At 49.1% G+C, this 20,850-nt stretch overlaps 2 protein-coding genes across 2 annotated transcripts in view; one reads left to right on the plus strand and one right to left on the minus strand.

Moving 5' to 3' along the window:
• The window catches only part of LOC308278394 (CCA tRNA nucleotidyltransferase 1, mitochondrial-like), a gene marked incomplete at both ends in the record, with an annotated part of 995,237 nt that overhangs the window by 582,582 nt on the left and 391,805 nt on the right, over window positions 1-20,850 (minus strand).
• Window positions 12,132-20,850, plus strand: part of LHFPL4 (LHFPL tetraspan subfamily member 4) — a gene marked incomplete at both ends in the record, with an annotated part of 15,129 nt that continues 6,410 nt past the window's right edge. Inside the window, one exon of the mRNA XM_080718151.1 lies at window positions 12,132-12,537. Coding sequence (XP_080574277.1) covers window positions 12,132-12,537 — 406 coding nt within the window. The remainder of the gene's footprint in view (window positions 12,538-20,850) is intronic.

Below are 20,850 nucleotides of genomic sequence, written 5' to 3' on the forward strand. Positions count from 1 at the left end.
CCTGCCCTAATTTTTTTTTTTTTTTTGGTACTGGGGTTCCTGGAAACCCTTCTACCGTCGGGCTACACTCCCAGACAGACAGACAGACAGACACACACACACACACACACACACACACACACACACACACACATAAATATTTTCATTTGGAAACAGGGTCTCTTAAACCAGCAAGGCTGGCTTCGAACCTGCGCAATCCTCCTGCCTCTGCCTCCCAAGCGCGGGATTACAAGTGTGTGCCACCACGCCCAGCTTCTATTTTTTATTATTTATTTATTTACTTATTTTGCAGGTCTGGGGATGGAACCCAGGAGCATTCAACCTCCGAGCTACACCCCCTGCCCTATTTTGTATTCTTTATTTTGAAACAGGGTCTCACTAAGTTGCAGAGGGCCTCAGTAGCTGAGGCTGTCTGCAAACCGCGATCCTCCAGTCTCAGCCTCCCAAATGCTGGGATTACAAGCGTGCGCCACCACATCTGGCTCTTATTCTTTATTTTGAAACAGGGTCTCACTGAGTTGCGGAGGGCCTCACCAAGTAGCTGAGGCTGTCCGCGAACTGCGATCCTCCAGTCTCTGCCTCCTGAATGCTAGGATTACAGGTGTGAGCCACCTCGCCCGGCTTTTTTATACTTTATTTGGAAACAGGGTCTCACTAAATTGCTGAGAGCCTCACTAAGTAGGCTGGCTTCGAACCTGTGCAATCCTCCTGTCTTAGCCTCACAAGCATGGGGATTACACGCGTGCACCCCACACCCGGCTTTATTTTTATTTATTTATTTATTTATTTTGTGGTACTGGGTATGGAACTCAGAGGCATTCTATCTCTGAGCTACAACCCCCAGCCCTATTTTTTATTCTTTACTTTTAAAAAGGGTCTCACTGAGCCGGGCGTGGTGGCACACGCTTATAATCCCCGTGCTTGGGAGGCTGAGACAGGAGGATTGCGCGGGTTCGAAGCCAGCCTCAGCTACCGAGTGAGGCTCTCAGCAACTTAGTGAGACCCTGTTTCCAAATAAAATATAAAATAGGTCTGGGAGTATAGCCCGGAGGTAGAAAGCCTCTGGGTTCCACCTCCAGTACCACCAAAAAAAAATAATAATAAAATAAAATAAGATAAAAAGGGTCTCACTAAATTGCAAAGGGCCTCACTAAATATTAGCTAAAGTTGTCCTTGAACCGTGATCTCCCATCTCAGCCTCCCAAATCCTGGGACTACAAGTGTGTGCCACCAGGCCCAAAATATTTTTTATTTATTTTGAAACAGGGTCTCCCAGCCAGGTGTGGTACTGCACGCTTGTAATCCCAGTACTTGGGAAAGTGAGACAGAAGGATCACAGGTTGGAGGACAGCCTCAACCAGTACTGAGATTCTCATCAACCTAGCAAGACCCTGTTTCAAAATGAAAATAAAAGCTGGGTGTGGTGACCCAAGCTTGTAATCCTTGCACTTGGGAGGTTGAGACAGGAGGACCGCACAGGTTTGCAGCCAGCCCCCGCTACTGAGTGAGGCTCTCAGCAATTTAGTAAGACCCTGTTTTCAAATAAAGTATAAAATAGTTCTGGGAGTATAGCCTGGAGGTAGAAAGCCCCTGGGATCCACCCCGAGTTCCACCAAAAAAAAAAAGAAAAACTGGAAGCCAGGTGTGGTGGCACACACTCCAAGCATTTGGGAAGCTGAGACAGGAAGATCTCAGGTTCAAGGACAGGCCCAGAAACCTGAGAAGGCCCTGTTTCAAAACAAAATTTAAACTGGGTGTGGTGTGGCAAATTTATAATCCCAGCCTTTGGGAGGCTGAGACTGGAGGATCATGGTTCAAGGACAGCCTCAGCTACTACTTAGTGAGGCCCTTTGCAACTCAGAGAGACCCTGTTTCAAAAATAGCCTGGCCTAAAGCGGGCGTGGTGGCCTAAAGCAGGCGTGGTGGCGCAAGCTTGTAATCCCTGTGCTTGGGAGGCAGAGACAGGAGGATGGCCAGGTTCGAAGGAGACCCTGTTTCCAAATAAAAATGTAAAAATAGTTCTGGGAGTGTAGCTCGGAGGTAGAAGGGCTTCCAGGAACCCCAGTACCACCAAAAAAATAAAATAAAATGAAAATAAATAAATATAAAATGAGGCTGGAGGGATAGCTTAGTTCAGTCCATAGTACCACAAAAAATGAAAATACTGTTTTGTGCTAGGCACAGTAGTGTGTGCCTATAATCCCAGCACTTGAAAGGCTGAGACAGGAGAACCACATGTTTAAAAATAAAAGCCGGGAATGGTGGTGCATGCTTGTAATCCCTGCATTCGGTAGGCAGAGTGGAACGCCGGTCACGGACAGCCTCAGCTACTAAGCAAGGCCTTTTGCAACTCAGACCTTGTTTCAAGAAATAAAGACTAACCGGGCGGGGTGGCACAAGTTTGTAATCCCCACTGTTGGGAGGCAGAGACAGGAGGATCGCGCAGGTTTGAAGCTACTGGCGCTGGCTTAAGAGACCCTGCTTCCAAACATAAAAAAGTATAAAATAGGTCTGGGAGTGTAGCCCGGAGGTAGAAGAGCTTCCAGGAACCCCAGTACCACCAAAAAAAAAATAAAAAGAAAAAAAAAAAAAGAAATAAAGACTAGGGCAGGGCGGAGGATTGTGGTTCTCGGCCAGCCTCAGCTACTTAGTGGGGCCCTCTGCAACTTAGTGAGACCTGGTTTCAAAATAAAGAATAAAAAATAGGGCAGGGGGTGTAGCTCGGAGGTCAAATGCCCCTGGGTTCCATCCCCAGGCTTGCAAAATATATATATATATATATATATATATATATATTTTTTTTTTTTTGGTGGTACTGGGGTTCCTGGAAGCCCTTCTACCTCTGGGCTATACTCCCCAGACCTATTTTATATTTTTGAAACAGGGTCTCTTACGAACATGCGCGATCCTCCTGTCTCCACCTCCCAGTGCGGGGATTACAAGCGTGCGCCACTACGCCCGGCTTTAAATAAATAAATTTTTAAAAGGCCTAGGGGTGTAGCTCAGCGGTAGAATGCCACTGGGTTGAAATCCTCATAACACACACACACACACACACACACACACACACACACACACACACGACTCTCTTCTCTCTCTCAGTGAGTTCTGGCAAGAATAGGACACTTGGTATAGATTTAATGCTCGATTGAGGAATGAAAAATAAATTTTCCTGAATCATACATGTGTATATGAAATTGATGGAAGAGGTCATTTAAAGGTCTGGACCCCAGGCTAGCCAATGGGACCGATGCAGCGTGGTCCCAGAGTCTGCATGGTGAACACCAGGTTTCCTGGGGGGACTCAGCTGGACACTGAAGGTCGGCAAATTCTTTGCTTATTAACATCCCACTGGAGAGGGCCTTGCTCATTCAGTATTTAGCAGGCTAAAAATAACAGCAGGAGACTCAAAGGGCAAGACAAGAGTAGTGGGTTTTCTAGGAATAAACTCACAGCGAACATACCCAGGTGAATCTCAATTATTTTATTTCAGATAGGATGTTAGCTTTCTGCTATTTTATTTTTATTATTAATTAATTTCTTTATTTCTTTATTTTTGCGGTACTGGGGATGGAACCCAGGGGCATTTTACCTCCAAGCTACACCTCCTGCCCTATTTTTTATTCTTTATTTTGAAACAGGGTCTCACTGAGTTGCAGAGGGCCTAAGTAGCTGAGGCTGTCCGCGAACCGCGATCCTCTAGTCTCAGCCTCCCAAATGCTGGGATTACGAGCATGTGCCATGACTCCTGGCTTATTTTTATTATTATTATTGTTTTTGGTGGGTCTGGGGATGGAACCCAGGAGCATTCTGTTATGGATTGGGAGAATATGGTTTAAGGAAACTGTTCCCGGGAACCCCTGCGAGGGTCCCGGACACACTTTCCCCCAACCCATAACAAAAGCCAAAATGACCAAAACCCGAAAATTACCGTGGGTTCTTATCCTAAGCTAAGAATAAATATGCATAGCTTGGACAGTTGCTGTAGATTTAAAGAAGTTTATTAGAAGGATAGAAATACAGAAAATAGAAATACAGCTCCATACTAGACTGGCATGGAGGGGTGACTCGAAATGAATACACCAAAGGGATCGCACCTGGACTGGACTTTTATACCCATGACCTCCATCTTGGTTATGTAATTCTGATGTAGTGAACAGTCCCTGTAAGGTACCTCCCCTTAACCCTGAAAGGTACCTCCCTCAGCAAGGTGTGGCAAGGTGTCTTCTTTCCTGAAGGGCAAGGTCAAACCCTGCTCCATCCTTCCTAGATCATCTTGTAGATCTGTCTTTAGAGAAAGGCCTAGTTCTCCTCTCAAGATCTGTCTTAGCCGGGCGTGGTGGCGCAGGCTTGTCATCCCCGAGCTTGGGAGGCAGAGACAGGAGGATCGCGCAGGTTCGAAGCCAGCCGCGCGTGCTGGCTTAGGAGACCCTGTTTCCAAATAAAAAATGTAAAAAATAGGTCTGGGAGTATAGCCCGGAGGTAGAAGGGCTTCCAGGAACCCCAGTACCACCAAAAAAAGAAAAATGATCTGTCTTTAGATAGAGACAGGCCTAGTTCTCCTCTCCTATTGACTTGTTACTTTTAGCTAGGTTAATTTACATTGGAATAGTTGCCTGCTTTTAGGCAGAAACCAAGTCCTTGCATAGATTTTCCCTTCACCCAATTTTTGAAATATATTAATAATCAGAGCTTTCTCAAATCTTCCTAGGCCATTCCCAATACTGGTACACATTCGACCTCCAAGCTACACCCCCTGCCCTATTTTTTTATTCTTTATTTTGAAACCGCCCAGCCCTCCTGCCCTATTTTTATTCTTTATTTTGAAACAAGGTCTCACTAAGTAGCTGAGAAGCCTCAGAATGCTGGGATTATAACCGTGAGCCTCCATGCCTGGCTTTTTTTTTTTTTTTGCGGGTCTGGGGATGGAACCCAGGGGCATTTGACCTCTAAGCTACACCCCCTGCCCAATTTTGTATTCTTTATTTTGAAACAGGGTCTCACTGAGTTGCAGAGGGCCTCACTAAGTAGCTGAGGCTGTCCACGAACCGCGATCCTCCAGGTCTAAGCCTCCCGAAAGAAAAATAAAAAAATAAAATAAAATAAAAACTAGGAGCCGGGCATGGTGGCGCATGCTAGTAATCCCTGTGCTTGGGAGGAGGAGACAGGAGGGTCATCCAGGTTCAAAGCCAGCCTTGCTGGCTTAAGAGACCCTGTTTCCAAATAAAAACATAAAAAATAGGTGTCTGGGAGTGTAGCCTGGAGGTAGAAGGGTTTCCAGGAACCCCAGTACCACCAAAAAAGAAAAAAAAACTAGGGCTGGGGGTATAGCTTCGGGAGGTAGAATGCCCCCAGGTTCTATTCCCAGTACTGCAAAAGAAATTAAAACTAAACTAAATAAATAATAAAAATGCACACTCAGAGCTGGTCATGGTGGTGCATGCTTGTAATCTCACTACTTGGGAGGCTGAGACAGGACAATCACAGGTCTGCAGCCAGCCTCAGCTACTGAGTGAGGCCCTCTGCAACTCAGTGAGACCCAACAGGTATTTTTGTTATTATTATGACTATATTTTTGTTATGTATTGGACTACATGGGTATTTTCTCTTAAAACCCTCATTATATATTCTTGGAGTTCCTGGAAAAAAGGAAAGAAAGGAAGGAAGGAAAGAAGAAAGGAAGAAAGGAAGAGAAACAGCTAAACAGGAGACAGTTCCCAAGGGGCCATGTCTCTTAGGGCCGATGCTTCAGTGAGAGACGGAATTAATTCTCGGGTCTGACTGATTTATGTCCTCAAGTTAATAGTTAATATCTCTCAATGGCACCCCAAGAGACGCCTGGTGGAATATCACTTGTGTTGCTAATCAAGGAGCTGTCTGGTGGATTACCTAATAACAAGCCTCACACAGATTCTTTTTTTTTTTTTTTTTTTTTTTTTACAGTACTGGGGATAGAACCCAGGGGCATTCTACCTCTGAGCTACACCCCCAGACCCTATTTTTTTTTCTTTTTTTTTGCGGGTCTGGGGATGGAACCCAGGGGCATTTGACCTCCGAGCTATACCCCTTGCCCTATTTTTTATTCTTTATTTTGAAACAGGGTTTCACTGAGTTGCAAAGGACATCACTAAGTAGCTGAGGCTGTCCGCGAACCGTAATCCTCCAGTCAGCCTCCCAAATGCTGGGATTACAAGCGTGCACCACCACGCCCGGCTTCCCAGCCCTTATTTTTATTTATTTATTTATTTTTTTGCAGGTCTGGGGATGGAACCCAGGGGCATTCGACCTCCAAGCTACACCCCCTGCCCTATTTTTTTATTCTTTATTTTGAAACCAGGTCTCACTGAGTTGCAGAGGGCCTCACTAAGTAACTGAGGCTGTCCTCAAACTGCGATCCTCCTGTCTCAACCTCCAAAATGCTGGGATTACAAGCGTGTGCCACCACGCCCGGTTCCCAATTTTTTCTTTATTTTGAAACAGGGTCTCACTGAGTTGGAAAGGGCCTCACTAAGCAGTGGAGGCTATCCTCGAACCTTGGCCCTCCTGTCACAGCCTCAGGAATGCTGGGGTTACAAATGTGTGCCACCATGCCCAGCGTGTATTGTCTCAGCCTCCCAAGGACCGGGATTACAAGCATCCCCACCAAGCCCAGTTCATCCTCCTTTAGAGATCAGGAAACTGAGGTTTAAGAGCAGTTAGTAAATGGTACTATGGCACACACCTGTAATCCCAGTCCTTGGGAAGCTGAGACAGGAGAACTGCAGCTTTGTGACCTACCTCAGCAATTTAGTGAGAATTTAGGAGCACTGTAGCCTCAATCTATGTCCCCAACCCTATGCTCCAATTTTGTGGTACTGGAGATTGAACCATGGGCATTCTACCTCTGGGAGGCTGAGACGGGAGGATTGCTGGTTCAAGGCCAGCTCCAGCCGGGCGTGGTGGCACACTTGTAATCCTCACCCTTGGGAGGCTGAGACAGGAGGATCTCACAGGTTCGAAGTCAGCCTCAGCTACTGAGTGAGGCTCTCAGCAACTTAGTGAGACCCTGTTTCTAAATAAAGTATAAAATAGGTCTGAGAGTTTAGCCCTGGAGATAGAAAAGCCCCTGGGTTCCACCCCAGTAAAACAAACAAACAAACAAAAAAGGCCAGCATAACTTAACTTATTATTAATTACATACTTATTATTAATTACTTATACATATTATTAATTACTTATTATTAATTACATAACTTACAGAGACCCTGTTTCAGAATAAAAAATAAAAAGGTCCTAGCCGGGCGTGGTGGCGAACGCCTGTAATCCCCGCACTTGGGAGGCTGAGACAGGAGGATCACACGGGTTCGAAGCCAGCCTCAGCTACTTAGGGAGGCTCTCGGCAACTCAGTGAGACTCTGTTTCCAAATAAAATATAAAAAAGGCCTGGGAGTATAGCCCTGAGGTAGAAAGCCTCTGGATTCCATCCCCAGTACCACCAAAAAACACACACACAAAAAAAAATTTAAAAATAGAAAAAAAAAAGGTCCGGGTACAGCTTGGAGGTAGACCCGCACACACTGAGTTCAATCCCCGTAGCACGCACGTGTGCACACACACACACACACACACACACACACACACACACACACTCTATGGAGAACTCTCACATTTTTCTGTAACTTCTCCAAGTTCACTTTTTATTATTTTTTACTTTTTGACACTGGGGATGGAACTCAGGGGCATTCTGTCTTTGAGTTACGCCCCCAGTTCTATTGTTTTCATTTTTATTTTGAAACAGGGTCTTGCTAGATTGATGAGAGTCTCAGTACTTGCTCAGGCCGTCCCCCATCCTGTATCCTTCTGTCTCCGCCTCCAATCCTACGCGTCACCATACCTGGCTGAAAACAAGACTTTGAAGAGTAAGATTAGCGTCTTAGCCACTTGGTTAATACGTAGTAAAGACAGTTCTCAAATTCCGATGTTGCTGGGCACGGTAGCACGCATTTGTAATTGTGGTGCTACTTGGGAGCCTGAGACAGGGCGATTGAAGGTTTTGCAGCCAACCTCAGCTACTCAGTGAGGCCCTCCGCATCTGAAACACAAATCTGTTTCAAAATAAAGAATAATAAAATAGGAAGCCGGGCGTGGTGGCGCACGCTTGTCATCCCAGCATTCGGGAGGCTGAGACCGGAGGATCGCGGTTCGCGGACAGCCTCAGCTACTTAGTGAGGCCCTCCGCAACTCAGTGAGACCCTGTTTCAAAATAAAGAATAAAAAATAGGGCAGGGGCTGTAGCTTGGAGGTAGAATGCCCCTGGGTTCCATCCGCGGACCCACAAAAATAAATAAATAAATAAATAAATAAATAAATAAAAATAGGGCTAAGGGGAAGATGGGCGTGGCTGTGCATGCTGGCAATCTCAGCATTCAGGAGACGGAGGCAGAAGAACTGCAGTTTGTGGCCAGCCTCAGCTACTTAGTGAGGTCCTCTGCAACTCAGTGAGACCCTGTTTCAAAATAAAGAATAAACAGCTGGGCGTGGTGGCGCATGCTTGTAATCCCAGCATTCGGGAGGCTGAGACCTGGAGGATCGCGGTTCGCGGACAGCCTCAGCTACTTAGTGAGGCCCTCTGCAACTCAGTGAGACCCGGTTTCAAAATAAAGAATAAAAAATAGGGCAGGGGGTGTAGCCCGGAGGTCAAATGCCCCTGGGTTCCATCCCCAGACCCGCAAAAAAAAAAAAAAAAAAAAAAAGAATAAACAAAATCAGGCTGGAAGGCCGGGCATGGTGGTGCATGCCTGTAAGCCCTGCTTATTCAAACATTCTTACATGATGTATAATCTAGTATAAAGTGGTACGGTGGCGCATGCCTGCAATCCCAGTATTTGAGTCTGAGGTGAGAGGGTCGCAGGTTCACAGCAAGTCTCAGCATATGAGGGAGGCATTCAGCAACTTAGTAAGACCCTGTTTAAAAAAAAAATGGTTTCAGGGTATGGCTCAGAAATAGAATGCCCAGCCAGGCGTGGCAGTGCACGCTTGTCATCCTAGCACTCGGGAGGCTGAGACAGGAGGATCGCGGTTCGCAGACAGCCTCAGCTACTTAGTGAGGCCCTCTGCAACTCAGTGGGACCCTGTTTCAAAAGAAAGAATAAAAAATAGGGCAGGGGGTGTGGCTCAGAGGTCAAATGCCTCCGGGTTCCATCCCCAAACCCATAAAAAAGAAATAGAATGCCCTGGGTTTAATCCCCAGTACAAAAAAAAAAAAAAAAAAAAAAAGCCTATGTGAGACGTGCTAGCGTATGCCTATAATCCGAGTCCACTCAGAATTTCTGATTGAGGCAGAAGGTTCAAAATCAGACCAGCAAGCAGGGCGTGGTGGCGCACGCTTGTCATCCCAGCATTCGGGAGGCTGAGACCTGAGGATTGTGGCTCGAGGCCAGCCTCAGCTACTTAGTGAGACCCTCTGCAACTCAGTGAGACCTGGTTTCAAAATAAAGAATAAAAAATAGGGCAGGGGGTGTGGCTAGGAGGCCAAATGCCCCCGGGTTCCATCCCCAGACCTGCAAAATAAATAAATAAAGAAAGAAAAAGAAAAAGAAAAGAAAAAGAATAAAAAATAGAGCAGGGGTTGTAGCTTGGAGGTCAAATCCCCCTGGGTTCCATCCCCAGCCAAAAAACAAACAAACAAACAAAAAAATCACACACAAAAACAGACCAGCCTCAGTAATTTAGTGAGACTCCCAGCAACCTAGAAAGACCCTGTTTCAAAACAAATAATAAAAATTGGGAGCTGAGTGTGGTGGTGCACACTTGTATCCCAGAACCTGGGAGGGTGAGACCGGAAGAACGTAGGTTCGCGGTCAGCCTCAACTAGTTAGTGAGGTCCTCCGCAACTTAGTGAGACCCTGTTTTAAAATAAAGAGTAAACAATAAGGCTGGGGTGTAACTTGGAAGCAGAATGCCCCTGGGTTCAGTCCCCAGTACCGCAAAAAATAAAAAATAAGGCTGGGTTCTATCCTCAGTAACACCCACACACACACACACACACACACACACACAGTGTCATGGTTAGAAAGTCACATAGTCGCTGGGCATGGTGGCACACACTTTAATCCCTGCGCTTGGGAGGCTGATACAGGAGGTTCGCACAGGTTTGAAGCCAGCCTCAGCTACTGAGTGAGGCTCTCAGTAACTTAGTGAGACCCTGTTTCCAAATAAAATATAAAATAGGTCTGGGAGTGTAGCCCGGAGGTAGAGGGCCCCTGGGTTCCACCCCCAGTACCACCAAAAAAAAAAAAATTTTTTTTTAAAATTTAAACTCTGCTTCACAGGTGTGTGTGTGTGTGTGTGTGTGTGTGTGTGTGTGTGTGTGTGTGAATTATGTAACCCATGCTCGTGAGGCTCATACACTGGACCCAAACAAGGATCAGTCTGTCGAAATTTGCATCTATCTTGGTAAAAAAAAAAAAAAAATCATTATATAAAGCTGGGTGTGTGGTGAATGCCTGTAATGTCAGTATTGAGCCGAGCATGGTGGCACACGTTTATAATCACAGTGCTTAGGAGGCTGAGACAGGAAGAGGTGTCCCAGCCCTATTTTTTATCCTTTATTTTAAAACCGAGTCTCACTAAGTTGCCGAGGGCCTCACTAAGTAGCTGAGACTGGCTTCGAACCTGCTATCCCCCTGTCTCAGCCTCTCCAGTGCTGAGCCACCGGCTCAGCTTCTTTAAACGATCCTTAGTGCCAGGGACCCTGCACACCAGGTACGGGGTTGTGGGCGCTGGGAGGTGAGAAGGGACCATCCACAAATTCCCAGCCCCTTGCTGCCGCCCTGGGTCGCATCCTTTGGGTCCTTCCTCCTTTTCTGGCGGTGGCCAAGGAATCCCCGCGGAGGCGTGGGCGCTCACACTTTTGGGGGTTCCCTCTCCCAGGGATGTTGGCAGTCTCCTAGGAGACTCAGAACCTCCACCGCCTCGGAGACCCAAAGACTGGAAGCGTACCCTTGCGACCTCAGGCCCTGGAGCAGGTGGTCACGGAGGGAATTTGGTAGCAAGACACTGGGTTTTAAATCCTCTTAGAAAATACCCGGGGGGCTCCTTCCCCGTCCCCACGAGCTCGGCGGGGACCCCCAGCCCTACAAGTCAGACCGAAAGAAAGGGGAAAGGAGCCCCAAAGCCAGCCGGGGACTGGAGGGGGCGGCGGGGCACCCCGGGGAGCTCGCCTGCGCCCGTGGGCCCCTCTGCCCGCCAGACCCGGGCGCGCCCATCCCCCGCTCCACCCCGCGCGCGCGCTCGCCCGCCGGGAGCGCGCCCGGGCCGCGCAGAGCCCTGCACGAGCGCGCGCCCCGGCCAGAACCCGAGCAAGATGGAGGCTGCGCAGAGGCCGCCGCCTGGGCCCAGGCAGCCGCTGCTGGCAGCGCCGATCCCCGGCGCCTAGGCCGTGCCAGTCCCGGACCTGCCGCCTCGGACCCGGCCCAGGTGGGTCTCCCCGCAGCCGCCCCCCTTGGCCGCCGCCCCCCGCGCCCCCCGCCCCGCACAGCCCCGGCCTGCAGAGTGCAGGGTCCGCTGCAGCCCCGGCCGGGCCTGGGGGCCCAGCCTGCAGCCCGCCCGGCCGGAGGCGCCCCCACCCCGCCCGCTGCCCAGCTCCTGCAGTTTCAGCCCAGACTCGCTCCAGGCGCCTCCGCTCGGCCCTCCGAGACCCTCTTCCCGGCCCGGGCCGCCGGCTCAGCTGCCTGACCACAGTGCCAGCCCCGGGAATCCTCCTCTGACCCTCTTCTGGACACCCCAGACCAGACCTGCCTCCCGCGCCAGCCCCCAGGCCCCCTCCGAGGTCCCTCTACAGGGCCCCCGTGCGAGTCCTCCAGGACGCACCCCAGTCTCCCTCCAGGCCCCCTGGTACTGACCCCCAAGCCCCCAGCCCTCCCACGTCCACTTTCCATACCCCCGTCCCGGCGCCCCCCAACTTTCACACGGCGCCCTCCTAAGCCCTCCCCCAGGGGGAGACCCTCGCCAGGCCCCGGGACCCACCCCCGCTGTCAGGACTCCCGCCCAGCCCCGGGCGCCCGCCCCGCCCCCCAGCCCCTGACGGGGCGCCGCCGCCTGCGTCCCCAGCTCCGCCGGCGCCCCGCGGCCCTGCCCCGCCCCCGGGCACCATGCTGCCCTCGCAGGAGGCCTCCAAGCTGTACCACGAGCACTACATGCGGAACTCGCGGGCCATCGGCGTGCTGTGGGCCATCTTCACCATCTGCTTCGCCATCATCAACGTGGTGGTCTTCATCCAGCCCTACTGGGTGGGTGACAGCGTGAGCACCCCCAAGCCCGGCTACTTCGGCCTCTTCCACTACTGCGTGGGCAGCGGGCTGGCGGGCCGCGAGCTCACCTGCCGGGGCTCCTTCACCGACTTCAGCACCATCCCGTCCGGCGCCTTCAAGGCGGCCGCCTTCTTCGTGCTGCTGTCCATGGTTCTGATCCTCGGCTGCATCACCTGCTTCGCCCTCTTCTTCTTCTGCAACACGGCCACGGTCTACAAGATCTGCGCCTGGATGCAGCTCTTGGCAGGTAGGGAAGGGGCGAGGGCGGGACCCCCGACGCGGGCGCCAGGCACTGGGGCGCCTTCTCGGAGGAGCTGGACACAGAGAGCTTCTCTTCCTCTGAGCGGAGACACCCTCTGGGGAGGGGGCTCAAGGCGACGCAGCTGCAGGCAGGGGGCAGAGCCTTCGGATTTGGGGGTCTGTATTCTTGGATCTGAGCGGACAGCATTATGTTAGGGTCTCTGTTGGACGTCTTTATGGAAATGGCTTTTGAAATCAGAATTTACTTTGGGTGTAATTGATTCCTTTTATATTTAAAAAAAAATAAAAAGCATGAGAATGGGACCCAGAGAGATCCGGTTTGAGACTTTAACTTGCTGACCTTAGCAACTTTGGTCTTTCACTTGGCTTCTCTGAAGCTCTATTTCTTCCTTTGTAAAACAGTGGGGAGGATTCCAGAGGATGAAAGAAAGAGTATCCAGTGAACTTTTAAGTACTGCGGTGTAGCGGCCGGGCGTGGTGGCAAACGCTTGTAATCCCAGCACTTGGGAGGCTGAGACAGGGATCGAAGCCAGCCTCAGTTACTGAGTGAGGCTCTCAGCAACTTAGTGAGACCCTGTTTCCAAATAAAGTATAAAATAGGTCTGAGAGTGTAGCTCGGAGGAAGAAAGCCCCTGGGTTCCACCCCCAGTGCAGAAAGGAAGAAAGAAAGAAAGGAAGGAAGGAAGGAAGGAAGGAAGGAAGGAAGGAAGGACTGCAGTGTAGCTGGGCATGGTGGTGCATGCTCGGAATCCCTGTACTTGGGAGGCTGAGGCAGGAGGATCACAGGTTCATTGCCAGCCTCAGCGATTAGCAAGACCCTGTTTCAAAGTAAAATAAAATAGCCGGCCGTGGTGGCGCACGCTTGTAATCCCTGCGCTTGGGAGGCGGAGACAGGAGGATCGCACAGGTTTGAAGCCAGCCGCGCGCGCGCTGGCTTAGGAGACCCTGTTTCCAAAGAAAAATGTAAAAATAGGTCTGGGAGTGTAGCCCGGAGGTAGAAGGGCTTCCAGGAACCCCAGTACCACCAAAAAAAAAAAAAAAGTAAAATAAAATAAAATGGGGATTAGGGTGTAGTTCTTAGAACACCCCTTCTAAGAACTGAACCTTAGTTCAACTGAGGAACTAAAGTTCAATCGTTAGTACTAAGCCAAAAATAAGTGGCGCACACTTGTAATCCCAGCATTCGGGAGGCTGAGACCGGAGGATCATGGTTCACAGACAGCCTCAGGTACTTGGTGAGGCCCTGTTTCAAAATAAAGAATAAAAAATAGAGCAGGGGGTGTAGCTCAGAGGTCGAATGCCCCTGGCCTCCATCCCCAGACCCACAGAAACAAACAAAAAAGTACCTCATGGGTGGGGAGGGCTGTCTATGACACCTGTCTAATGGTGGAGATGTGGTGGTTGACAGTACCTGGCAACAGAGCCCTCTGGAGCAGTGATTTCCATCCCTTTATGCCCTACCCCATGCAGGAAGGATTCTGGTGCTCTGCCCAGTGGGCACCAGTCACTGGGCCCCTCTGAAATGTTGGGCTAAGACAGTCATCTTGCCTACAAATCAATGAAGGGCTTTTTGAGAATGAGTGATATCATTTTCCAGAATCCATTAGAGTCCCCTGTCCCCGCCTACCTTTCGATCGAAAGCAGATTTTGAAGATTCAGCAACTTGAGTCTTTGCCTAATTGCAGGCAGGGAAGAGTTGAGCTCAGGAAGGTGAGGCTTGGCACAGGAGGATGGGGGAGGAGGTCTGGGAAGGCAAGGAAAAAGTTTGGAGCTCTCCAGGATGCGAAAGAAATGAGAAAATGCGTTATTCATAAACCGGAGCTGGCTTTTTACAGTGAGCACCTCAGGACGTTCAACAGGTGTTCAACGCTCTACAAGAGACCCGCATGCAGCCAGTCATGGTGGTACAGGCTTGTAATCCCAGCATTCGGGGAGCTGAGACAGGAGGATCGTGGTTCATGAACAGCCTCAGCTATTTAGTGAGGCCCTTTGCAACTTAGTGAGACCCAATTTCTTTTTCTTTTTCTTTTTCTTTTTTTTTTTTTTTGTGGTTCTGGGGATGGAACCCAGAGGCATTTGACCTCCGAGCTACACCCCCTGCCCAATTTTTTATTCTTTTTTTTTGTGTGTGGTACTGGGGTTCCTGGAAACCCTTCTACCTCCAGGCTACACTCCCAAACCTATATTTATATTTTATTTGGAAACAGGGTTTCTTAAGCCAGCATGGCTGACTTTGAACCTGCACAATCCTCCTGTCTCTGCCTCCGAAGCGCGGGATTACAAGCGTGCGCCACCACGCCTGGCGTTTTATTCTTTATTTTGAAACAGGGTCTCACTAAGTTGCAGAGGTTCTCACTAAGTAGCTGAGGCTGGCCATGAACCACGACCCTCCAGTCTCGGCGTCCTGAATGCTGGGATTACAAGCGTGCGCCACCACGCCGACTCTGGCTGTCATCTTTTAAAGGAGGATGCAATTTTTGGAAATGGCTAGAAGTCACTCAGGGTCAATTTTTTTTTTTTTTTTTTTTTTTTGGTGGTACTGAGGGTGGAACCCCAGAGGCTTTCCACCTCTGGGCAATACTCCCAGACCTATTTTCTATTTTATTTGGAAACAGGGTCTCACTAAGTTGCTGAGGGCCTCACTAAGTAGCTGAGGCTGGCTTCGAACCTGTGCGATCCTCCTGTCTCAGCCTCCCAAGCATTGGGATTACAAGTGTGCGCCACCACGCCCGGCTTTTTTGTTTGTTCTTAGCTTATTTTTTTTTAAAGGGGTTCTTTTTTTGTCTTTTTTGGAACCGGGGATCGAACCCAGAGCGCTATACCTGCAAAGCAGGCACTTTGCCACTGAGCTACATCCCGGCCCTAGGGTCAAATTTCGAGAACATGATGGGTGGTCAAACTGAGAATTGTCATTTGGGATAAAAGCCAAGGTCATGAGGCTGGATTAATTATTCAAAAGGACTTCTCAAATGTGGGGAGAAATGACTGCCCTACTGAAAGAACTGCCCAGCTCTTGAAAGGACGCTTTGAAGGAACTAATGCCAATTGATTGGTTGCTTGCGTGATTGTACTGGGGATTGAACCCCGAGGTGGTCTACCTCCAAGTTACACCCCCAGACCATTTTTAAAAATTTCTTATTTGAGCGGGCATGGTGGTGCACGCTTATAATCCCTGCGCTTGGGAGGCTGAGACAGGAGGATCACACGGGTTCAAAGCCAGCCTCAGCTACTTAGTGAGGCTCTCAGCAACTCAGTGAGACCCTGTTTCCAAATAAAATATAAAAAAAGGTCTGGAAATATAGCCCAGAGGTAAAAAGCCTCTGGGATCCACCCCCAGTACCACCAAAAAAAAAAAAAAATTCTTATTTGGAAACAGGGTCTCACTAGGTTTCTGAGAGCCTCACTAATTTCTTCCTTTCTCTCTCTCTCTCTCTCTCTCTCTCTCTCTCTCTCTCTCTCTCTCTCTCTCCTCTCTCCTCTCTCCTCTCTCCTCTCTCCTCTCTCTCTTTTATGTGGGTCTGGGGATGAAACCCAGGGGCATTCGCTACACCCCCTGCTTTTTAAAATATTTATTACTATTTTTTTATTTTTTTGGTGATACTGGGGATGGAACCCTTCCACCTCCAGGCTACACTCCCAGACCTATTTTTACATTTTTTAAATTTAGAAACAGGGTCTCTTAAGCCAGCAAGGCTGGCTTCAAACCTGCGTGATCCTCCTGTCTCCACCTCCCAAGCGCCACCACGCCCAGCTTTATTTTTATTTTTATGGGTCTAGGGACGGAACCCAGAGGCGTTTGACCTCCAAGCTACACCCCCTGCCCAATTTTTTTTCTTTATTTTGAAACAGCGTCTCACTGAGTTGTGGAGGGCCTCACTAAGTAGCTGAGGCTGTCTGCGAACCACGATCCTCCTGTCTCAGCCTCCCAAATGCGGGGATTACAAGCGTGCGCCACCCCTCCTGGTTTTTTGTTTTTTTTTTTTTTTACCTTTATTTTTAAAACAGGGTCTCACTAAGTTGCAGAGAGCCTCACTAAGTAGCTGAGGCTGGCCACAAACTGCAATCCTTCTGTCTCAGCTTCCTGAATGCTGGGATTACAAGCGTGGGCCACCATATCTGGCTTTTTCTTTTTTTTCTTTTCTTTTTTGTGGGACTAGGAATGGAACCCAGGGGCATTCTACCTCTGAGCTACACCCCCAGCCCTATTTCTTATTCTTTATTTTTATTATTATTATTATTATTTTTTGGTGGTACTGGGGTTCCTGGAAGCCCTCCTTCCTCCGGGCTACACTCCCAGACCTATTTTTTATATTTTTGAAACAGGGTCTCTTACGCCAGCACGGCTGGCTTCGAACCTGCACGATCCTCCTGTCTCCGCCTCCCAAGCGGGGATTACAAGCGTGCGCCGCCACGCCCGGCTTTATTCTTTATTTTGAAACAGGGTCTCACTGAGTTGCCAAGCGCCTCACTGAGTAGCTGAGGCTGTCCGCGAACCGCGATCCTAATGTCTCAGTCTCCCGAACGCTGGGATGACAAGCGTGCGCCACCACGCCCGGCTCCTCACTAAATTCTGAGGCTGGCCTTGAACCTGCGGTCCTCCTGTCTTAGCCTTCCAAGTACTGGGATTACAGATGTGCCCTCTGGTGTCCAATGTAGTAACAGTGTCCATCCAGATGTGGGCACGCCAAGGGTTTCTTTCAAATCCATCTCACTTCACTTTATTTATTTATTTTTTTTTTAATTTTTTTTTTTGCGGGTCTGGGGATGGAACCCAGGGGCATTTGACCTCCGAGCTACACCCTCTGCCCTATTTTTTATTCTTTATTTTGAAACCGGGTCTCACTGAGTTGCAGAGGGCCTCACTAAGTAGCTGAGGCTGGCCGCGAACCGCGATCCTCCAGGTCTCAGCCTCCCGAATGTTGGGATGACAAGCGTGCGCCGCCACGCCCGGCTTCACTTCACTTTAATGTGGATCTTTCTGGATCTTTTTCTTTGTGACACTGGAGATTGAATCCAGGGTTGCTTGACCACTGAGCTACATCCTCAGCCTATTATTACTATTAATTATTATTATATTGGGGGATGGAATCCAGGAACATTCTACCTCTGAGCTACACCCCTAGCCCCATTTTATTTTTTATTTTGAAACAGAGTCTCGCTAAGTTGCTGAGGCTGGTTTTAAGCTAGAGATCCTCCTGTCTCAGCCTCTCATATACTGGCATTACTGGTGTGTGCTACCCCACCCAGATTTATTTTATTTTAGTGGTTCTGGGGATGGACCCCAAGGGCTTTCTACCTCTGGGATGTACTCCCAGATCTATTTTATACTTTATTTAGAAACTACGTCTCACTACGTTGCTGAGAGCCTCACTCAGTAGCTGAGGCTGGCTTCGAACCTGTGCGATCCTCCTGTCTCAGCCTCCCAAGTGCTGGGATTACAAGCATGCGCCACCATGCCAAGCTTTTTTTTTTTTTTTTTTTGAAACAGGCTCTTGCTAAATTGTTGAGGATGGCCTCATACCTGCCATCTTCCTGTCTCAGCCTCCTAATACTGGTAGAACAGGTGTGCACTGCCATGCTTGGCTATTATATTCACTGTTATTATTATTTTTTGTCTATGGTACTGGAGATCGAACCCATGGGCATTCTTCCTCTGAGGTATACCCGCAGCCCTGTTTTATTCTTTATTTTGAAACAGGGTCTCACTAAGTTGCAAAGGGCCTCACTAAGTAGCTGAGGCTGTCCACGAACCAAGATCCTCCAGTCTCAGCCTCCCAAATGCTGGGATTGCAAGTGTGCACCACCACACCCGGCTTTCATTATTATTATTTGAGACAGGGTTTGGGTAAGTTGCCCAGGCTGGCCTGGAACTTGCAGATCCTCCTGTCTCAGCCTCTTGAGTGGCTGGGATTACAGGCAGGCACCACAACGCCCATTCTTTTTAGATTCTTTGAAGACAGAATTTTAAGATATGGGGGTATTTTTTCCATAGTTCTCAATGGTACACACACAGCTGATAATGTGTATTATCATTTTATTCTTTGAAAGGTGACCTGGATGCCAGTATTTGGGAGGTTAAGACAGGAGGCTCACAGGTTTGCAGCCAGCCTCAGCAATTTAGTGAGGCCCTCTACAACTTGTGAGACTCTGTTTCAAAAAAAAAATGCTGGGGGTGTAGCTCAGAGATAGAACTCCCCTGAGCTCAATCTCTAGTAACACACACACACACACACACACACACACACACACACACACACACACACACAGGCAAGCTGGAAAATATACTCAGCTGAAACCCTAATTCATCAGCCTAAATTTGGAGTCTGCAGATGGATTGCTGACCCCTCGACTTTCAAATTCTCTGTAATCCACGTGGGTTTAATCTTGAGGATTTGGTGAACTGTCCAACAACCCCCAAATAATCACGGAATTTCAGGGATCTTAGAGATCTGCTCCTTGGAGTCCACCTTCTTCTTGCTGTTCAATTTGATTTTGTTTCTTTTGCAGTACTAGGAATGGAACCCAGGGGCATTCTACCTTTGAGTTCCACCTCCAGCACTATTTTATTTTATTTTTTTTGTTTGTTTTTTGTTTTTAATGGTACTAGAAATGGAACCCAGGGGCATTCTACCTCCAAGCTACACCCCTAGTCCTAGTTTTTATTCTTTATTTTGAAACAGGGTCTCACTGAGTTGCGCAGGGCCTAAGTAGCTGAGGCTGGCCGCGAACCGCAATCCTCCTGTCTCAGCCTCCCGAATGCTGACAAGTGTGCGCCACCACGCCCGGCTTTTATTTTTTTGTTTTGAAACAGAGTCTCACTAGAATGATTAAAGCCTCACTACTTTCTGAGACAGGATTTTCTCCCAGCATTCGGGAGGCTGAGACAGGAGGATCGCGGTTTGCGGACAGCCTCAGCTACTTAGTGAGGCCCTCTGCAACTCAGTGAGACCCTGTTTCAAAATAAAGAATAAAAACTAGGACTAGGGATGTAGCTTGAAGGTAGAATGCCGCTGGGTTCCATCCCCAGAATTGCAAAATAAAATAAAATGAAACAAAACAAAATAAAATGAGAGTCGGGCATGGTGGCGCACGTTTGTAATCCTAGCACTTGGGAGGCTGAGACAGGAGGATCGCGCAGGTTCAAAGCCAGCCTCAGCTACTTAGTGAGGCTCTCAACAGCCCAGTGAGACCCTGTTTCCAAATAAAATATAAAACAGGTCTGGGAGTGTAGTCCAGGGGTAGAAGCCCCTGGGTTCTATCCCCAGTAACACACACACACACACACACACACACACACACACACACACACACACAAATAGGGCTGGGGTGTAGCTTGGAAGTAGAATGCCCCTGGGTTCTATCCCCAGTATTGAAAAAAAAATGGGGCACGCAGGAATAGCTTGGAGGTAGAATGCCTCTGGGTTCAATCCCTAGCACCACAAGAAAAGAGGAGGAGGAGGAAGAGGAGGAGGAGGAGGAGGAGGAGGAGGGAGAGAAAAGGAATAGAGGAATGAATGTTAAATGTTGAGTAATCTAAACAAAAGAAAAAAGAAGGGTCTAAGTTCAGTCCCGAGTACAGTGTGTGTGTGTGTGTGTGTGTGTGTGTGTGTGTGTGTCCAGAGGGAATGAAAGACAACAAACCGATGTGTAGGCACAGCAAAGAGAAGGCAGCCTTACTGAGGTCCCAGGGCCTGGGTTGCAGAAGGGAGGAGGACTGCCTGCAGGAGCTGGGAGCCTGGCTGGGAGCGCTGGGATACAGGAGCAGTTTCCATGGAGACAGAGATGCTCTGGGTGGGAGCGAAAACAGATTATGTGGCAGGGGCCGCCACTCTGGCACCCAGGAGGAGGAGGGCGGGCAGGGAGATGGATGGGCGCTGTAGTGTTGCTCAGTCCGGGCTTTCCCTCCTCCCCCTGGCAGAGATGGGGAGACTGGAGCCCTTCAGGAGGCCCGTGGGAATGCTGGAGGGGGAGCGCAGGGCCACTCTCTCTGGCTCTATGCGCATGAGTTACCTCCTCCCTCTATTAGGGTGCAGGAGGTCAGGCAAAATGTCAGGAGTCAGCCGGGCGTGGTGGCGCACGCTTTTAATCCCAGCACTTGGGAGGCTGAGACAGGAGGATCGCGCAGGTTCGAAGCCAGCCTCAGCTACTGAGTGAGGCTCTCAGCAACTTAGTGAGACCCTGTTTCCAAATAAAGTATAAAATGGGTCTGGGAGTATCGCCCAGATGTAGAAAAGCCCCTGGGTTCCACCCTCAGTACAAAAAAAAGTAAAGAAAAGAACAGAAAAAGTCAGGAGTCTAT

This window comes from Muscardinus avellanarius, assembly GCF_963383645.1.
Source record: "Muscardinus avellanarius genome assembly, chromosome: 22".
Lineage (NCBI taxonomy): Eukaryota > Metazoa > Chordata > Mammalia > Rodentia > Gliridae > Muscardinus > Muscardinus avellanarius.